Source organism: Mastigoproctus giganteus, chromosome 6, assembly GCF_048544385.1.
Source record: "Mastigoproctus giganteus isolate SK-2022 chromosome 6, ASM4854438v1, whole genome shotgun sequence".
Classification (NCBI taxonomy): domain Eukaryota; kingdom Metazoa; phylum Arthropoda; class Arachnida; order Uropygi; family Thelyphonidae; genus Mastigoproctus; species Mastigoproctus giganteus.
The window spans coordinates 191,787,644-191,810,164 of NC_143580.1; the positions used below are offsets into that span (position 1 = coordinate 191,787,644).

The 22,521-nt window shown below is 36.3% G+C and overlaps 1 protein-coding gene across 1 annotated transcript in view; it reads left to right on the forward strand.

Moving 5' to 3' along the window:
* The window catches only part of LOC150084836 (1-phosphatidylinositol 4,5-bisphosphate phosphodiesterase classes I and II-like), a 932,481-nt gene that overhangs the window by 535,674 nt on the left and 374,286 nt on the right, over positions 1-22,521 (forward strand). Inside the window, exon 4 of the mRNA XM_090376366.1 lies at positions 19,940-20,080. Within this exon, the coding sequence (XP_090232492.1) occupies positions 19,940-20,080 (141 nt within the window). The remainder of the gene's footprint in view (positions 1-19,939; positions 20,081-22,521) is intronic.

Sequence of the window (22,521 nt, forward strand, 5' to 3'; positions counted from 1 at the left end):
AAACCGCGATAATACAAAAAAAAAAAAAAAAAAAGATTGTCTATCCTCTTTGCTCCATCATCCGTGTGGTTTTTTGGTACCTGTTCAGATTCTATGATGAGCCGCTCGGACGGTTGAGAATAAAAATAGTTGAGACATAAACAAAAAGATCGCTGTATACCAATTGGTGTTCATTTTAACCTGTTATTTGCCGCATGGCCTGTGGCATTGTAACCAGTGGATGTTTTGACTTGTCGGTATTTTAATTGCTTTATGAGTAGAACAGTTGATAGGACCGCTATCCTCCCCACACCGGGTGGAAAAACCCGAATTTGAATCCCATCAAGGACGGAAGGAATTTTTATGGGTCTTTTTTCACAACGTGGCTGAGTTAGTCGGTCTCAGGGGAAGGTAGCATGGTTTTTTCCTCTCGGAAACTCGGGTTTTTTCGTTCAGCAAACAGAAAATCGACCTCAGAACACACCCAATTTATAGACAATATAAACAGAGCAACATGGCCTTAGTCGCCGATCTCCTAAAACACAACAACAGCTTTGCGATGCCAAATTTTTCAAAGGAGAAACGATTGGCAAACACACCTACGTTTTCCGAACTATCATTAAGATGTGCTTTTATATTCTCTGTAGTTTTGCAAGGCTTTTGAACATTCTTAATCATTTCTGTTCACAAAGTAATGAAAGAATTATTTCAACACTGTAGAATGTTTACAGCGAAATTAGTTTATTACTAAATATCTAAAACTTAATGCGAAGCACACAGATCACTTAAGACAAAATTTTACCTTAAATGAATAGGAATGTGTTTCATTAAAATGGCGATTGTAAACGAATTTCCGGTTAAAATATATCATTGTTTTACAAACAATTAGTACTTGGTCTTTATATAATTAGATATGCATTCCTGGAATAGCCGACTCGCAAAAATGTGTACGGTAATGAACAAATCGATTCTCTCTCTCTCTTCTTCCTTAAAACACGCTAAAATGGCTTGCAAAAATGGTATTTTCGCAGCATGAAGTGGTCACGTTTGTGAACATTCCTTCAGCTCCAGAAAACCTTTTATATCTGATTACTAACAAAGAAATGAGTGAAGGTGAAATTCTGCGTCAAAAATGGGTGTGTCCAGCGACAAAGTATGCGAATTTATACTTCGTACTCCCATTGTGCAGTTCAAGTACAAAGTTAGGTACAAGTGATATTCCTATCATGAATACTTTTAAATATATTTTACCATGACCTGCGTATAAAGATTACATAAGCATTGTTGTAGACATCACAAAGCGTGATCCTCCATTACAGTGCAGTGGTTTCGCACTTGTCACTCGTTTTGGGGAGAGGTTCGGGTTCGATTTCCGTCTGAGACTGTAGGAATTTCTGAAATTTTGTTTAATGGAGGCTGTAGTTAGTACACAATACTGCATTATGGTCTTAATAGTACGGATAAAATACACAATGTTGCAGTATGGTCTGTCGCTGATGCGCCTAAAACCCAACAACGTTACACTGCCTGGTCAGAATAAAATGAACATACAGTTAGGTAGAGTGATGTGATTTGTCTGGTTCTATTGAGGGATTAACAACAGGAATGCTTACAGATGCTTAAATTTGTCACTTAAAATGTGAACCATTCGAATACTCAGCATTTTAGATATCTCTCAGTTTACATACGGTCGGATATTTAGCCGATTTCAGAGTGGTCAGAATGAATGGCAGATCACATTTGATTTAAAGATTTCTCTTGAGTCAGTACAAAAAACAAGGATTCTCAAAGTGTTGTTTTTTTCCAATGATGGCCTGAAAATTTTTTCGGGCCATCGTTGGGACAAAAACCGGGACGCGTAAATTCCCTGGTTTTTCGATTTACCCTGCAGCCTGACATAAATGAGTATTGAGTGCAATGGCACATGCGTTTACTTAGACCACTGTTCAAGCATCCCTGACTGCTAAATACGGTTAACAACTGTATTCATTGTCGAAATAATTATTTGTAAACTACCTTGACCTAGTGATCGTTCTGGAGTATAAGCAGAACATTTTTTTTTTTTTAAATAATTTCCACTTGCACCAATTCATTTCCAGCCTCAAACTAGATCTACTAAATATGAATTTATGAAAGGCATTTGTATTTCCAATGCTAGCAGAACCAACAACTGATTCTAAGAAATTAAATATGACAACTGGGCATATGTTTCCCTTTCTTCTCTTCTAACTATAAGCGGTCTCAATACTACAGATTTTGAGTTCACTGCTCTACATCCTACGGGGCATCCTCCTGCTAAAACGAATTCGACGTACCGGAAATATTCTCAGAATTAATTTGGAACCCAGGTAAAATTTTGTTCCGTGACTTCCAATACAATGAACAATCTTCGTTGTATTCTCCATTGATCTAGCTGAAGAGTGCGATGTTATTTTCATTTCTATAACTTTTTAACTTTTAGAATTTTTTTTCTCCACAAGATGCAACATATAACAAGTGTTGAAATATTCAGAAATTCTTTGGTTAAGTTTATACGAAGGTATTATTTTTCTTTTAGAAGAAAAGCCACTGAAATTTACTGTAAAAGTTTTCAATCAACATTAATGAAGCCTACTTCCTTGTTATTTATAGTTTAGTTGGCATATTCAATAAGCAAATACTAAAAATTGAATTTTCAGAAAATTGCAATAAAATTGGAAAATTGGTCATGGGTTACATGCATCTGACAATCTGAATGCCGAAATTACGCACAAAATTAAAAATCGCTCCTTTAAGTTATTTGCAAAATTTTAGCTGATCATAATATTGAGGGTGAAGAATTTAAATCATTTAAAGATGAAATGTTAAATGTATTAAATTCAAATGAATTTAATACATTTCATTGGTTTCAAAAAATACAAATTTATGGACGGATGCTTTTAAAAATTACGCCAGTTTTGGAGGAAGTACAAAATATCTGTAAAAATGGTAGTTGGTATGAAATTTCAACATGGTAAAAACTTATAACTTGGCCAGTGTTCTTTGCTTAAACATTTCATTTTAGAAGAGCTAAAAAAGAGGAATGAACTGCTAAATAGTTCTTTTCACAGTCGATATTTTTTTTTTTTTTTAGTTCAACAGCAAACCTCGAAATTGAAAAATTATCCGGCTTTTTTATGCCATTCCAGCACATAATGGAAATGTTGAAAGAATTATTTTCAGAAATAAATGAGCAGTGTCCATCTGGAAGTAAAACCCACGAATTCCATTATGAAATGTAAATTTAACGTGGAGATATCGTTATAAGCTGATAAAAATATGATTAGGTCAAGAAGGAATTCAATAAAAATTTACAAAACAAAATTTGCTTAATAAAATATGATTGGGTAAAACCTTTGGCTTCTGATTTATTTTTTCGCAATATTAAATTATTCTTCAAATACGTTAATGTAATTATTTTTACGATATATCATACCACACTTTCTCTATAAATATTTCTTTTTCGTATTTGGAGAAAATATTACCAAAATATGGCTAAGTTTTCATTGTCCCTGGCTTTAAAATTCGTTTTTGTTCTGGTTATAGCCTTCTGATCACCCTAATCGAAGGCCATATTGCAGACTGTTTCTGGACATGTGTGTGTTTGCAAGCCGATCTGCATGTTGTGCGGGCTGAATTTTTAAAATATATTTATCAAAACTGATGAAAATCCAGACATAGTTCATCGATATTAGCATGTGAAGAGAAGAGCACTTACCCATGCGTTCAATCAGTAATCTACACAAAACCTTGCTGCCACTGACAGCTGTTGGAATGAGCGGAAAACACGGCACAACTCATTCCGCTTCGATTCTAATAACAGAGAACAAGTTGCACATCGGAAGCCGTGATTAATCTCGGAAAATATTAAACGCAGCAAAGCGTGGGCTGGGTAGATGCTTATTCTGACTTATAGGTCAGAATATCTTTTTTGTTCTAAAGGTATATTGGGATACCATGTATTTATACAGGATAATCCATTTATCGCGTGGCCCATTGGTCAACTCTGTATGTATCGAAGTAACTATGGCAACAGAGTACGTAGCATCATCGGATGTGGAATAAGATATTTTCAGACAAGTGGCAGAAGGCAGTTTCATTGTGATATCAATGGCATTTCAGGAACAGTACAGTATTTATTAGAGCGGTTTGTAAAGTAAGTTCTTTCTTGAGAAGCTGGTGTTTATTTCGGAACATTAACTTATATTAAAAGCACTTTTGCAATACCAAGAGGTGTTCAGCCTTTATTGGTATGACTTTATTCAGAATTTATACGAATACCACACACGACTTTTCTTTTTTTCTCTCCTTTTTTTTTTTTTTTTTTTTTTTTACTTTTACTGTTTGGGAAGTAACAGAGCTTATGCTTAAATTCTTTAGTAACGGCTAGGTTTAACTACGAGGTGACCTAACGTTACTATCGTTATTAATTGAACATCACCGAAAAGGTGAATTCGTTACTCATTAAAAATCCGAAGGTACTGATGTCATCGGTTTTATTTGGTTTCATCATCAGAAAACAGATAGTCTCAATTAGCGATTTTATGTTAAATGGTGAACAAGTTAGTTGTGGTACGCAGTGCATTACATTTCAGGCGCATTCGAATTTTTTCTTAAATTAATTGAATTTTTTTTTTATTAATACTATGATTGATTAACTTTATAGAACACTTAATAAAGCTTTGTAGCTTTACCTTCTCTAAACTTAGTCGCTCAATTTAATTACAGCTGTACAATATTTATTGCTTTTCTCCCATATACTTTTAAGCCTTCTCTCTCTCTCTCTCTCTCTCTCTCTCTCCCTCTGTCTATATATATAGCTCCATCACCTGAGCAACAAGGGGTCCCGCTATTTTCTCGAAGTTCATCCCTCTTCAAATTAATAACTGGGAAATTACATGATTCAAGCTTAATGTTGATTTTACATACACCTTAAAACAATTCTGATATATTCATATTACTTTTTTGATAAAATCTGAACCAAATATATAATCTTTATACTGTATAAAATATTTATATGAATTAAATTGACGATAGGGGCGAAAATAAATATATACATTATCTTTTTATCTATATATATATATATATATATATATAGATAAAAAGAATATCTATATATAATTTTTCATATTTCTTTGTGATAAATACGATAAATAAATGGGAATATTATTACACTGGGTGACAGTCGGATGATTATCCTAAAATTCGATGGTCTTGCGCTCGTCGTGTTTGCACGACGAGACTGGCGATTTTACGCTTTCGTCTAAAATAAAAGCACAAAAACGGCGATAAACACGAAAAAGTTTCAGGTTTTATCATAATATATTTTAATGTTTCTTTGTATGTTTTCTTTTTTTGATATGCTTTGTTTTTCTTTTTGAGGTCTCAGCTTTCATATTTATAGATTCTAGAATTTTTCGTTCTGCTGTGCTGTTATTTTTATGGTTCGTAAGAAAATAGAATTGAATTCTCTGAGGAAATTGGATACTCGAATATTTTTCATGGTTTCACTTGACGTTCCTTGCGCTTTCGTGGTGTGCATATAAATCGCCTATACTTGATCTCCTTTCCAAGTTCTGATAAATTATCTGTCATGATAACTAAAAGTTATTTTACTTCACATTTTTAATATTCGAAAAACATTGTGCTCTAACTATCCTCTACAGACTATTTTATGAAAACTATGCTCTACCAGTAATTCCACATAGAACTGCAAGTGAGACATTAAACCAGTTTTTCGGTTTTTTAAGTATTTTTTTTTATAAACTGTATATTCATATTTTATTTATTGTGGCTCCAGAGTATAAAATCCAGAGCAATAAGCCCATATGCACTTCTTTAAGTACATTTGTATGAAAATTAGAGCATGTGGTTCGCTGGTTTTCTAATTTTCATAATTGGGCCGACAACTACATTTTATTAATACATATATAGATAGCAGCAGAGACGATATTGTGTTCACAGTAATAGGCGCGTTCAAGATAACGCAACTCAAAATTCAGTTTCTTACAGGGAAGGGCATCTCTCCAGTAGAAATTTACCGGCGTGTTGAAAAGGCGTATATCGATAACTGTATTTCACGTTTGCGAATGGGCAAACCATTACTGTGAAGGAAGAAAAGGGATGATGGAGGATAATCCTCGCCAAGTTTATGATGTCGCCTTGGCACTCGATATCGTTCATAAGTCTGTTTGCTCTATCATCCATGACTGATTGCAGAACAAATTCAAATTATTAATTTATCGGCATCAGAGCGTGTCCGTAGAAATTTGTTCACGGGCCGGTTTGCACGTTGTGCTGGCTGAAAAACCGGAATAACTAACGGAGAAATCTTATTCCCTTCGCCTGACATCGACAACCACAACCTCAGTTGCAGAGGATTTAAAAAAAAAAAAAAAAACAGACAGACAGACAGGTGTATCGTTCGGACGAAGCTACCACGGAGAACTTGATTGCAATACAGGAAGGTCTACACGAAGTGGGTTCCCACTGTTCACAACAATAAACAAAAGTCTTTGTTAATGGGATTGTGTCCGCATCACCTGATGCGATGAGAAGAGAAAGGAAATGACTTCTGGAATCCTGTAATGTCTGGAAATCTGTCTTTTTGCACCGGTCTACTCTGGCCAATGTTGGGGGTCTTCAGCTGTAGGAGAGGAAAGTGCATATAAGTAGATATTGTAGTTGCCAAATAAGCCGGCTAGTTGGACTGATGATCGTCTAAAGGACTGGTGTTTTTCGGGCTGACTCAGCTTAAAATTTTAGAGGATTCTCATTGTAGAGAATAAATTATGGTTCATCATTTGTCCGCTAATCCTCTTCTTTATATCTCATCTTAGTGAACAGCTAGGATACAATGAAATCAGTAGCACATCAAGCTAAAATTTGATATTTGGGTTCGGTGTGTGTGTGGGGGGGGGTGAATTCTTCATAATTGTCTCTGACTAATTCAAAATGGCACCGAACTACTTTAAAAAAAAAAGATATAGCAGTTGAAACATCAGTTTGTCTTCACTTCCCAAGAAATTTCAAGGCTTTTGAAACCACTGGGAACATTATGTTCATTCTCTTCCTCGATTCACAGGAACTGCCTATATTATTTCTTGTGTACATGTGAAACAGAAAATTATGCACGAGTACTCAAAGTTGATTTGCGACATGCTATCAAAACAAGAGACAGAGATGTGTAACTGACGCTGTCATTTCGCTACATTGCAATGCGCACACGTGGATCAAAAAAACTACGGTAATCATCCAGAAAATAAACCGGGAAATGGTTGAATATCCACCGTACGAGTACTTTTTGCCTTGCGATTTTCATCTTTTAGGAAGCTGAAAAATTGTCTGACAGAACGTTGATTTCACACAGACTATGAAGTGAATTACGTCGTCAAACAATGTTGCCAATAACAACCAAAAATTATTTTATGCCCCAGGATATAATTTATATCTGGAGTACATTGTAAATTCAAGTGCCTAAGCTGTGATGAAGAATGCTTGAAAAATTAAAGTACCAATTGATAGTAAAAAATAATAATTCCCGTTTTCATTTGACTCACTGTCTTTTGAGAGAACCGCAACACGATTCTGTTAAGATGAGGTTCTGTCTAGCTAATCTGTTAAAGTATTAGGAAGTAGTCAAGGGAACTGGATGCAAGAAATAACTTTGAAATAATTTACTTAGAAGGGCTTTTGAGACATTCTACATGAACGCATTGTAGATAAGTTGAAGAAGTGTGGCATTGGGATAGGTTGGCACAGTGGATAAAGCGATGCTCAACTGATATAAGACAAGTGGTAGTTATAAATGTACACTGCTCCGAATGGAACAGCGTTAGCAACGGGATTCTGTGCTAGGGCCTTACAGTTTCTAATTTTCATTAATGGTATTTCGAGTTGGTTACATGATTTGCTATAGCTCAGTTTTTTAAAAAAATAACAACAGATTAATCTCATATTATGAAGTAAGTCACAACTGAGACTTTTTTCCAATTCATAGGCAATGTTTTGTAGCTCTCGTATCCCTCTGAAGCGTTAGCTTCGTGCCCCTCCTTACAAAATAGTACATTTTATTTGAAGTGTGAAACCTAGGCAACTGTTGATAATAATCTTTCTAATACGAGATATTAGCAAACTTCTTTTATTCTCTTCATGACTATATTCGGTTGACAACGGGGAGGGTGTAATCGTTGTAAATGAGAACCCATGAAAATGCCAGTGACTTCGAGTAAAAGAGTGTTAACATGAAATTTATAGGTAACATTCTTTGTTCTGTACATAGTGTCGCCGTTTGTTGATAACCTTTAAAAATGCGAATGAACATGAACATAATATTCAGCATAGAAGACGTGTGTTTATGGTGTAACCTTACCTCAAAACAGAGTCGTTTAAAATTATTCTGATTTTTGTAGTTAATGAAGGCACAATCATAATATGCATTATGGAAGCTTGTGAAAATTTTCAGGGGGAGTTAGAATGTCTTTAGTCGTGTTCGCATATAGATCGTTGCGATTGAATTTTCGAATATTCTTTGTCGTACTCGATTATGTTGAATTAAGAATATTAACTGGAAATTTAAAGTCCCTAGCACCCTTTAAGTTGAAATTATTCGCATTTTCATAATTCTCATTTAAAATAAACACCCTGCATTTTGTACCTTGTTCATGCATTTTATTTTTCTCCATTTTAATAATATACAGTCACCTTGTTGTTCATTCTGCAGCTACATAAATAATCTTTATCAGCCAGCCCATTTTTTAATAGAGAACCACCTTAATCTCACAGCATCTTCCTTGCGTCTGTAGCAAATTTGAACAAAAGAAAACGTAATATTGTATTTTATTTCTATATACAGTACTTTGTAAATTCGTCTTAAATGCCACGCGATAACATCTTATCCGAATTCCAAAAGTTTGTAATCGTGGCCAGAATATTTCGGTTATTACTTTCGTATTTTAGATGTCTCTCTCTCTCTCTCTCTCTCTCTCTCTCTCTCTCTCTCTCTCTCTCTCTCTCTCTCTGTATGTGTTCGTTCGTTTGTTGTTTGCAGCACGTTTCTTTAAGGATGAGAAAATACTTCCACGGTAAATTTTTAAAGAATCGTTGCCACAGCTGTCACTATCTCTAGCCGTAACAAGAAATATAGCTGCTGTCTGTTCAGAACACAATCGATTTTTCTTTCTATTTTTAAAAACATATAATATTTTTCTTCTTTTTTTCATTTTTTGAACTGCGATTACTTCCATAGGACAAAAAGAGGTTGGATATTCCGCAGGGCAGGCAAAGTACCTGTAGATAAGAAAATGCGGTCATGAAGATCGTTCTTTTTCAAGAGATATGGTCAGAATGGAATGGTTCTACTTGAGATATTATTTAAGACAGAATGGTGTCTATTTTTTTTATTTTAACAGACATTACACAGAGAGAGAGATATTAATAAAGTCAGCCAGTAAAAAAAATAAAGTCACTCTTAAAAAAAAAAAAACTGTTTCAATCATAATATATGCGTAAAGCACCTATTATCTTTACCATGTCCGTCTGTCCATCCGTCCGCGTCAAATAACTGTAGTCTATTGGATGGACATGGTAAAGATAATTGGCCGTGTAATAGGATTTATCGAGCCTTCCCAAATTTCATTAAATTACATATGTTGTAGCTGAAACACTGGATATTATGTTTGTTGCCGTGCACTGATTGGAGGAATTATGGACAATATGGTGGATGCACACAAACGAAATGTTCTCGGTTGGCGCATACAAGTCATTGCTTTTTGCTGTATTTTTATTTATTTATATTTTTTTGTTACAAATCATGAATTACTACTACTACTTTTACATAATACATTTAAGACAATAACCTCCGGTTACGTAGAAGTTAACTAAAGTATAAGTTAGTGTTAGAGCCTCATGTCTGTACCTAGCCAACTACTAAGTAGTTGAGAAATGGCATCATTTAAGTATATCTACCTCGAATAAGTAACGATTCACCAATGTAAAAGATTACTGTTACTTATTCTCGGCGGATACCACCACGCAGACGGCACATTTTCGGAGCCTGTGGGCAGGTGCCAGGATACCTGCCCACCCACCGATGAGGAGCCAACAAACTCCGAAACGGTGCCGTCTCGGTTATGGTATTCGCCTAGAATAAATAACAGTAGTTTTTACATTGGTAAAGCGTTACTTATTCGAGATAGTGCAATATCGTGGCGCATTAACCCAAGTTACACCACTATGTATCAGGTTGACCTAACCCGGCATACCACCAGGTAAGCTTGAAAGTTTTTTTTTTTAAATAATACCAGACTTCTGACTGTTACGCTAACTCCTGGTAACATTTACTGGCACATATTCTTAATTATCTTTCAATAAAGTGAAATATTCAAACATACTTTATTACCAAGTAAAGATATGAATAATATATTGGTCAAAAATAAGAACCAGTGAACGTTAAGTTCACTGGTTATTTATTTAATGATTAAATTTTCTTTCGGTTAAAAGTTTTTTAATTTATATCTCTTCGTTATTTCTTATATCTTTATTTCATTTATATCACTTCGTTAAAATTTTCTTTCAAAAGAATCAATTAATAGTTAGAAGAGGGGGGGGGAACGAATACGACAGGGTTTGATCACGTACGGTGGGGTTTCAGCGTGAAAGGCTAGTGGTACAATGTTAAAACTTTCTGCACTTCGTGCATAACACTTCAAATAGTAACCCACTAGTTTCATGCAGTTTCAGTAACTTATTTTTTTTAATTACAGGTCCCTGAAGTTAACAATGTTGTGTAAATGAGGAAAGAGGGACAAAATAAGTCACTGTGCAGCCATCCAGTATTTGGGAAAAAAAAGGACCAACGCCAAAGACAACTGGGGTTGGAAAATGCCCCTTTTTATTCCATGGTTTAAAAGTGGGCAGAAGAATTTAAAGGAGGGAGGGAGAATCCCAAGATGACCCATGTGGAAGACCTGCAACATTCATCACTCTAGAAGTTGTTGACGGTGTGCATGATGGAAAAAATACATTTCCAGCATCTTGGACGGCTCATCTGAACGTGTGCACATCATAATAACAGAGGTTCTTGCTTTGGAAAAGGTATCAGCACGATGGGTCCCATAGTTGATGACAGTAGATCAAAAAAAAAAAAAAACACAAGAGTTGCCAAGTCAAGTAAACATCTGGATCGGTTTCAAGCAGATCCCAAATTTCCTTGCAAGATTTGTGGCATGGATCAGACTTAGGTCCACTTTCAACTAAAGACAAAGGAATCGTCCAAACAGTGGAAACAGCTCTTTTTCCCCCTCTGAAGAAAGCGAAGTCGGTTCCTTCTGCTGGCAAGGTGATGATATCCGGTTTTTTGGGATGCTGATGGAGTACTAATTACCTTCAGAAAGGCCAGTGGCATATTATGCAGACCTTGTAAAGCGTTTGCGTGAAAACATCAGACAAACAACTAGGAAAATTCAGCAAAGGAGCCTTGTTCCACCAGGACAACACGCGTGCTAAAGTCTGTTATTGCTCTGGCTGCAAATGAATGTCTTTCAAATCTTGGACTTTCCCCCATACTTACAAAATCTAGCACAATCGGACTTTCGCCTATATCCTAATTCGAAAAAATACCTGACTGGCATTTATTTTAACACTGATAGTGACCGTATTACTTCGTTGAATGCATTCCTGTAGGCCCAAAAGAAAACTTCCTTGGCAACTGAAATCAACGCTTTGCAGCATCGGTGGCAGAATTATATTAACTTCAAAAGAGGACTGTGTTGAAAAGTAATATGTAATATAAACCCTCATACTCAGGCCACGAACTTTTCAAACGCCCCTCGTATATATAATAAAAACACACACGAAACTCTTTTATCTGCTACATTACTGATTAAACTTATAATGTGCTTATAATATCCTGATTTACAATGTCAGTTGGTTATTTGGACAAACGCATGTTTAAAAATGAACTCATTGAATTGTTAATATCAAAAACTGGATTCCAGGTTGAGACTTGTCGAATGACATTGTAAATCAGGATATTATAAGCACATTATATAAACTCGAAACCAATTTCGTGGACAAACATATATTCAAGAACGGTTTTGATAATGTATAATAGATAACTTATGTACGCTGAGTAGGCAGAAATCATTGGATACTTACGTAGTAACGGTTAGGCCCTCCTTTCGCCCGGGTAGGGGCAGTCATACGGCGAGGCATTGAGTCCACTAGTTCACGAAAACGTTCCACAGCTATTTTCTTCCATGCTTGCTGCACCGCTCCCCATAATTCCGTCGCATTCCTGGGTGGAGGATCCAAAGCTCGAACGGACCTTTCCACAGCATCCCAAAGATGCTCCACAGAGTTCATGTCCGGTGAACGGGGAAGCCATTCCATGGTGGTAAAATCTGCGGAATTCTTTTCGAATTATGTTCTAGTCGCCACAGCTCTGTGGGGAGGCGCATTGTTCTGCTGGAAGAGTCCATTGCCCTGTGGATGCACGATGACCATGAAGGGATGCAGATGGTCTGCAAGATGGACACGTAACGTGGACCGTTCAGACATGCGTCTAGACGTACTAGAGGACCCAACGTGTGCCAGTTGAACATGCCCCAGACCATTACCGACCGTCCACCTGCCGGAACAAATTCCTGTTTCTTGCGGTTTCCGCCAGGTACGCACCCTCCCGTCTGCTCGAAATTACTGGAAACGGGACTCATCAGACCTGGAGACCCGTCTCCAATCATCCAAGGTCCAGTGCCAATGTTCTTTCGCCCAGTTGAGGCGTAGAGTCCTGTGTCAGCACCACGACACAGGACTCTACGTCGTCGAAACTGGCCCATTCGTCCAGTCTTTATACACGCTGCAGCATGTGAGCATTTCACAAAGTCCATTGTTTCGGAAATGCTGGCCCGATAGCCAATGATCATGCCTTGTTTCCATGTCTGATAGGTCGCGTGCTTTGCCCATGACAGAGGCTGTTACTGTATTCACGGACGCCGAACATCAAGCCTTATGCTTGTGGTGTGTGAACTTGACACGTGCACTGTATAATTCCCTAGGCGTGTGTGATGTCTGCATTGGGGGGTGATCATAATATTGTGACTGGACTGTGTAGTGTAAAGTGTATTTAGTGTCAAGCGGCACAAATAAGCGCATTCAATTAGGTGGTGATTACTTTGAATAAAAACAAAACCATTTTTGAGTTCTTTCACTCTGTGTTCTTTTTATTGCGCCACTCCTGCAACCTTATTGCCACACCTCGCAATAAAGAATCTGGCAAATTTTTATGCAACTGAATCATTCTTTGTTCAGTACTGTACTGCAGATTGGTTGTCCTGTAAACAGTCTCACTAACCACTTGCCTTTAATTAAAATTTACTATTTTTAGCGGAGTATGAGTCGACTTTAAAATTTTAGTTGGTTTTTCAGAAGTGCAAAAGTCGGCTTATACGCCAAATTACGGTAAAGTATTTCTCCTTTACATTTCTTTGGGTAATTGGCAGCCTCTTGTCAACTTATCCCAAAACATGCGGATAGTGTCCGATGTCATCAGAAGTCTGATTTGTTATGCTTGCGGTGACGGTGACTGAAAAGAATAATCACACTACACGAAATCAGGACGCGATATTACGAACTCAAACGCCAGTCGAGTGATTGGCACCACTCAAGTTCTCCCCATCCAAAAAATTTAGATGTGAATCAGGAATTGTGAAAGTGATACTGATTATTGCATACTCATACTTCTGGAACATATTGGATGTTCCCCAAGCGAACACTGTAAATTCTGGAAACTAACCCCCTATTTCCCCCCAAGTAAACAGTATCTGAAATTTGATCTTTGGAGAGTGTCAATAACATTCATCTAAAATATATTGGAACTAGTTTGATATCCTTGAGCGATGATTACTTTTATCTCACTCGGCCCACTTCATTTGGAATATTTTATGTCTCCTTCCACCTTCTCCCATCCCCACCTATTCTGCTGCTCTGCACTTGCCCTTACGATGTAGCTATGCACAAAATGGGTCAGATGCTCCTAGGCATAAAACGGGAGTTTAAACTCATAGTTCACTACAATGTTACTTAAGTGCTGATATTTCCAATCAGCTGAGGTGGCAGGAAAATAAGCTTTCCTTCCACCTCAAGCTAACACCGTTTGATGATACTTACCAATTACAGTTCTTTTTGCCTAGTTGAGATGAGCTTCAAAATTACCATTTATATAACTTTAAAAAAAAGAAAAAAAAAGAAGACAGATTGTGGTTTTTTTAATACAGTCAGTTTCAATTAAATGGCATCAGTGTCTATCTCGCTTATTTTTAGATTTAGACTATTTTTCGTCCAGTCATTTTTGGACTGAAATTTTTGAATTTCATAAAAATAGACTAACTATTACTGTTTAAATTTTACGATTTAAATAAATAAATAAATTTTCTGTTTTGTACTCCGGGACCACCAAACGGTCTGAGGAGTTCACAGATAGACAGAATACAAGAAACAGCACCGTATTTAGTAATCACGGGCTTGAATCCCGGTCATTCAAGGCACGTGTACTTATGCACCTACGCGCTGACCACTCGGCTACGAAGAAACATCATCGGTGCACATATAAAACTGACTTAAACCGATTTTATATAAAAATACAAAAATATTAAAAAAAAAGTTTATATGATGTTCACTCTTCAGTACAGCGTTTAAACTGTGGAGAACAGCTGACTATGAGAGTAGTTGTGTCACATCTCCGCAGGTTACAACGGTTTTTTTTTTTCGTTTTTTTTTTTTCCCAAATAAAAATCTTTACGTTCGTTTCAAAATTATAAGTATTAAAAATGCAGTTGATTATGCAAATTTTAAGTTTAGAAATTGGAAAATATAAATGGTAATACTTAGATCAATTTCAATCCGAAATATAACAAAAAGTGTAGTCGATATATTGAACCTAAAAATAAGCGTGACAGAGGGCAGTGCTCTCAAGGCTTGACGTAGCTGGGTGGTTAACACACGCGTTTGAGTCGACCGTGGTTCGAGCCCACGTGTTTATTAAATATGGTTGTTATATTCTGTCAAAATGATTAGTTGTAAACTCTTCTAACCTGTGTAATTGTTCCGGAATGTAACAGCTTTTTTTTCTTTTATTGAAACACCCTGTAAAAAAGAGATATCGTTTTAGATCATCTCCACCCCTAGACCTCTTTTAGGTGACGTTACTACTACGTTAATAAACAGTGGCAGATTTTTACCTGTCTACGTTTATTTCTTTATTTAGGGGATATATTCATAATTTAAGTTGGCTCCGGCTGCTTGACTGAAGGAGTTTAAAATTACGTATCTGATAGACAAATTTTTTGTTTAAATTTAATTTTAGTAATTTTTAAATCTTATTTCAGTAATTTTGTGAAATTATCCATTTAACTTTATATAACCTTTAACTTTTGTGTTAAACATTATATCCCTGAGGTCTCCTGAATAATGCTGAAGCTATATTTACTAAATTGTTGTATTTAGATGTCCTTGATTTTGAAGTATTCTGAGGCGAAAACCTGAGGTTGATTACTGTAACTGGTTGCCTCCGCAAGTAAAAGGCTGACGAGGTTGAAAAAATTCAAAGGTCAACTGGATGTGGTAGTTACTTACGTGAGAAAGGACGCGCTTGTTTCGTTTTATATTTTCTTATATGCTTTTTTTTTTTCGTCCGATGCAGCAAAAACCTCTGGCTTCCTTGCACTATATGGCCTTAAAATACTAATTTTAAGGTTTGCGTGCAATTTGTACTTAAATCACTCTGCTTTAACAAAGAACGAAACATGCATTCTGTGCTAATTTCACTCTTCCCGAATTATGGTATCGTTTTGAATGAAGTTAATCCTTGAAAAAGACCAGTCATTTTTCAAGGTTAAAAAGACCTTTAAAATTGTTTCTGTTGGTCTTGAAAGATACTGTTATATTTTTCCACATATCTTGCAGAATTCTTGGTACAGAACAGCGAAAATTTTCTCCTCGAAAATTCTCCACGAATAAACATTCAGTGGTGGTTAGATCAGCTGAGCGAGCCGAATACAGCAGTAGGTTCCTTTCAAATTGAGAAGCTTTCGAAATGTTGCCGCAATCAATCGATGTTTAACCTCTCTGTATTGTGCAGTTGACTGATGGACTAAAACGAGAAAATCGTTTCAGTTCATCAATAAATCTGACAACAGTTACTCAGCGATAAAGATGATCTAACAGTATTTCCGACCTCATACTAATTAAAATAGGGATCAGTGATCCCGTAATCGGAAAGTATATGCCCCTGTTTTTTTTTTTATGAGCAAAGAGCATATATCCTCTCATTTTGATTATTTATTGGTGGCGTTGGTGTTTACTTTTTCATATGGTATACACTATTTTTTTACGACTACAGTCTAAGTACACGTTCTCTATTCAAGAGCCTCTCGGCAAGTTCATTTGGCCACCAGAACACTAGGAAACGTGTTTTCTTATTAATATATTCTGACAGCTATATGTAATATTCATCAGGAAACTAAATTTTCTTCAAAACTGCATTAATATAATCCGTGTGCACATTCTCTGTGTTTCGTGAATCTGATATGAAAAGTACCTAATATATACACAATTCTTTTGAGTGAAATTCTTTTCCCATTCAGTTCTTTCGCAATACGGCACTGACTACTTTTTCTTTGGAGATTGCAGAATTTTATTAAACATCATTCCCACAAACGCATTTTCGGTTAGATTTCTTTTTCTTCCCAAGCGACCTGCATGCTGTCAACAGTCTGCCTATTTGACGTAACTTAATATCTGCATTGTACGTCTTGATGGAGGCTATTTTCATGCGCCAGCCTAACTGCTTGGATGATCGATCCATTGACACGTAAATTTTCGTAAATTTCAGCGAAGGTTCTTGAATCTAATAAGTCAAGACGTTATTGTGTCTACAATTCTGCCGAGATATTCTAAGAGGGATTATGTGACGAAAGCTTTGTAGATTAACTCAAGACTTCAGGAACTCTGCAAGGCTTGGGGAGGAAGTTTATCGCAGAACGGCCTGCCATAGTTAGTAGAAGAGATTAATTTTTTTAAGGATGGATTTCACTTAAAAAGGAGAGGTGCAAGGGTTTTTATTGATGTCGCAAAGGAGCCCTTAAGGGTTAGTTCAACTACTGATTCTGGGAACTTCACCACTGAGTTAATGGCATAGACCAAAGTTACACTTGCACTGTCCTCGAGAGTACTTTTAGCATAATTCGTAATGCTGTGTACATGGAAAGGCCCAATGAATTAGATACAACAATCTCTAGTAGTTACGTGCCACGAAAAGTATATATATATATATATATATATTAATTGCAATTTCGTGCACTTAACACAGCAATGTACACAAACGAAGTAAAACTTATTTTGCAAAATTATCCAATTAGGTCAAGATATCTACTGATAAACAGGGTTTGATCAAAACGTTCGATGAATTACCTTATAATTATTGAATGCATAGTTAAAAGATTGTACCGAGGTTTACAAAACGCGTTCTTTTCAGCACGCGCAGACCAGGTTTTAACTTGTAAAGCGCAAGGCTAGGAAAAAGCTGCTTTGAGAACACTAGTTTTTCTCATTGGTCGCATGTACTGAGTATGACGAAATTTGAAGAACAACATGCAAAAATTAAATTTTGTTTTGTTGTAAACTTGGAAGGTCAGCCACAGAAACATAAAGTGCACGATACAGCTTACGTAGATGATGTTATGACAAACAAAAAAAAAAGTTTACAAGTGGTTTCAAAAGTGAAAACAGGTGCAGAATTCAAAATCATACCTGAAATTTATCCTGTTGACATTTTCTGATAACAAGGGGATAGTGTTATCAGAATTCGTTCCGCGAGGTGTAGCTATTAATGCAGCTTATTACCAAGAGATTTAAAGGTGGTTGAAAGATTCAGTGCGCCCTAAACGACCGAAAAATCCGTGAAAATGATTGACTCCTTTACTGGGATGCATCATGAGACTTTCAGCTGTTCCCAAAGTTAAAACAGGACATGAAACGAAAACGATTTGAGTGGATTCAAGTAATCCAATCAAACACGACAGACGTGCCATAAACCCCCCCCCCCCCCCAATCAAATAATAAACATAAATTACATCAGAATATTCATATTGTTCCCATTCTCACAAGGTATTCATCCACTTCCGCTTTGAACTTAGCCGGATCACTGCCTCTTCCACGTTGGAAAGCAACTTATTCCAGTGTTTGACAAGACGATGCCCATAGAGGAACTTTATGAGATTCATCTTCTGCTATTTTCTGTGATTTTATGTTTGTACCCAAGGATTTTGTTTCACCTACGAAGGGAAACAGACCTTCCTCATTCATTTTACTCAATCCCTTCAGTGCCTTATGCACCTCAAACAAATCTCCCCTTAGATGTGTATTCATCAAGCTTTACAATCCACACCTTCTAAGCCGTTCTTCATGTATGCATGAATTTGTACTCATCAATAATTTGGTCTCTCTTCTTTGAACCCCCTCCAGAACCTCTGTGTCTTTTCTTAAGTGTGGTCACCTGAAAAATTTGGAGTGTTGTATTCCAAATGCAGCCTGACTATTGTCTTGTATAGAGGGATAATGAAGAGTATTAACAATGTATACATTTAACATTGAATAAAATAATTTTTGCAACGCTTACCGAACTTTTTGATCAAACCTTGCACGTTCTACTACCTTAAGAACTACTATATTCTGAGCCATATTGTATTTTGCTTATAATGGCTCTGAAATTTACTTTCCCAAGACAATTTTCTGCTATGGGTGACTCATGGATTATTCATTATACTTATTTTAGGCAGCGCATATCACTACGTAGATTGCATAATATTATTTAAATGCATAGAAAGTGTACGAGTGTACTTGATAATATTAGATCTAAATTAGTCTAATGGAGCGAAGGATTCAGATTCCAGTGTAGTTTATCGGTCATTTAAAAAAAAAAAAAAAGATTAGAGCCGCTTTTCCAAATTTATAGCAGTGGTTTTGTAGGAGTAGGGAGAATGGGAAGCTACAAAATCGGAATTGGACCCAAAAACACCAACAACACATGCTCTTGGAATAAATTTGGTCTTGACCCAGCTTTTCCATCTTGAGTAATGCCTGAAACTTGCTTTCGTTTATACAGTATATATATATATATATATTACTGTGGGAGGAGACAGGGGATGGACTGTAATCGTTTGGTCTTAACTGGACGATCCGAAAATTACTAAAAGATGAATCCGAATCTAATCTATATATTTTTTGTAGGGTGTGGGGACCGGAAGCTATCGAATTGATTTGTTTGTTTGGTTGGTTTTTAGGAGCATTAGCAACTAAGGCCATATTGCTCCGGGATATGCGGTGGTCATTCTTTGACCTTTCCGCATCCTCCGTATTTGGTGGTGACGGGCTCGAACCCCGGTCTAATCAAGAAGCGTGTGCTACGCACTGCTGCTCCTTCCCACCTGGCTACGGAGGCGCCCTATCGAATTGAAATTTATCTTAAAACTTGTCAAGGACTAACAGAATACACGCTGAAAATTTGGTGTCGATGCGACTTTTTCTTGTCGAATAATGTCCAGACATTCGAAAGATGCTTTCATTAATGTGTTGGGATAACTCGAAATTTTAAGGGGAGGGGGAACGGTCTTAAAAGACCTAAATATAAAATTTCATGAACATCTGAATCCTGGGAGATGAGTCGTTACGTGCGGACTGACGGACAGTAGCCATTATAAGCATTTGCAAATGCGCCTAAAAATGCATCCTATTTATCTCTTGTGATACCTTTATGAAATTAACTTATGTTGATATTATCACTCACTTAACCAAAACCTTGAATTAATTATAAATCAAGTGAATTATTTTTCAGTAGCTTTTGTGCTTTCATTAATATTTTCTAACTTTTGTTACAATGCTTTTTCAGGAAGGTAAACTGAGGGATTCGGTGACAATGGGAGCTCAGGACACGCCGTTGGAAGAGAAAACTCTAACTGTAGTATATGGCCCTGATTTAGTTAATGTTAACTACATCAACTTTTGTTGTAATTGCCGAGACACAGCTCAGGTAAGTTTCTTAAGTGCTAATTGTGACATTGCAATAGTAATAGTATAATTTGTATTAATTTATATATGGCTTGATCGCTTTTCAAAGAGAATACATTGTGATACCGTTTCTGCAACTGTAATTTAAGAGAATTAGTTTCCTAATTTATCTGGTGTGCATCTACTAATACACAACTGGTCACGAGTTGAAGATTGTCATTTGAAACATCCCAGAATCAACGATCTCCCTTGATTACTCCCAAGTATCTCTGTCTCTCAAAATCTAAACCTTCTCAACCTTAATTAGCTCATTACACACGAAAGCTATAGTTGATTTCTACAAAATACCGATAAACTAATTCTCGGTTGTATCGGAATGCACGCTCTGCTGAGCATTCCTGCCAGCAGTATGTAATCAATATGTCTGCATAATGGAACACTTTCTCCTCAAGTGGAAATCCGAGCTACATTATCTTAGTTCTCCACTTGACGAAACTTTCTAGATACAAACACTGTATTATTAGCTAATTTTGTGTGAAGTAATATAATTTAGAAGCCCTTTGTCTCTTCCATTTTTTACGATCAGCTTAATCTTTTATTGCATGCTACTTTGATTCTGGACTCTGTTTAAATTTTTCTGCTACTTTGCTACAATACCTTAACTGATAACACTGAAATCACCCTTCATTCTGTCGACTGAATACTTGTTTGCAGAAGTAAATTATGCGAGTAAAGTGCTCATATTTTGCTTTAGAAAGTAATTTAGAACGCTGCAAAACCTCTTAAAGGACACTTTCGAAACGAGTAACTTAATGATTAAAGTTTCTCTTCACTTTCTAATGAAAGTACAGTATACGATATATTCAACAATTTCCTGTGAGCTCCATCAGTTCATCACCACTCTTCTCATTTTTCGTTACCACCACTGGCTTAACGAGATTGTTTTTCGATTAAAACTAGTCTCTTTCATGCTGAAATTGTTGTTGGGGGGGATATTTATTATAATTTAAATTTGTGAAATGAAAAAAGCATCTGTGAAATAATTAATAATGCTACACTAGTATATCGCTTGATATATTAACTTGTTTTTATTGAAATGTTGCAAGTAAATTAAAAACACATCAATACAAACACTTCAAACAAAAAATTGGCGACGTTTCGGGGATATATTGTTTCCGTCGTCAGGTCTGTTTTACCTAAAAGACAAACTGTGTCTTGTCCGTATCAGCTTTTAATTAATTGGCATGCACTTTTACCAGCCGTCTAACAGGCCTGACGACTGGAAACAGTATATTCCTGAAACGTTGCCAAATTTTGTTTAAGTGCTGATACTGAGATATTTTCAATTTAACTTTTAAGGAAGGGGGAAAAACTTGCTGAATTTCAGTTCGAGTTTAATTATATTTTAGATGGCTCGACAGATCTTTCTAAAAGAACTAAATGTAAAATTTGATCAGCATATGAACCCTGGCAGTCGAGTCGCTACGTGCGGACGGACATTCACCACAAGACAGTCACCATGTTCGTCTGATTTGCGAACGCGCCTAAAAATGCTTAAAATGGCTACTTTAGCGACATTTAAATAAAAACTTAATCTATCACGTGATATATTAGTATAGCATTATTAATTCTTTCTCAAATTATGAGTAATCACGTAGCGCCCTCTTCCAGTTGATTAAAACAAGCATTATTTAAACAAAATGAGCATATGAGATGTGGATATTAAATAACGAAATTGATATAAATATTGAACTCTCACGAGTTTCATATTTAAATTATTAATAACACTTGTCACAGCTAATGAATAAGTGACTAGTCATGTAGCTGAGTGATTTATGGAGTCATTAATAATCTAATGACTTGAGTCATTGATAATAGCAATAGTAACATGCGTTTTCGATATGGACTCGTAATGGATTGGACAGACGATAGGGACATTTGACAGACAACAGGGACTCGTAATGGATTGGAACTCACCCGAACCCCATTCCAATTTGTACCATTTTCCATTTCGAGACGGATGCTCCAGTTAAAATGACCAGATCAACCACATACATTATCAAACGCTTCAAAATCTACCTTCAAATTCAGTGTGGTTTGGCAGGAATTTAATTTACTGTGGCAAATCTTTAAAAATCGTTGAGTGACAAGCATTAAGGTAGATGTATTCGCATATCTACTTTTTGTCAAGGCACAAATAGCCACTAAATTGACGGGAAGAAAACAAAATTCATTTATATCAGGCTTTTCGAATTACTGTAGTCCAAAGCAGACTGCATGTTTGCGACTTCAGTTCCACGGGTGAGTTATTGTTGGGTTTTTAGGAGCATCGGATAGCAAACCCATGTTACTCCGTGCAATATTGTCTGTAAATTGCATGTGTTCTGAGGTCGGTTTTCTGGACAAAAAATCCTAGTTTCCGGGAGAGAAAAAACCATGCTAACCTCGCCTGAGACCGACTAA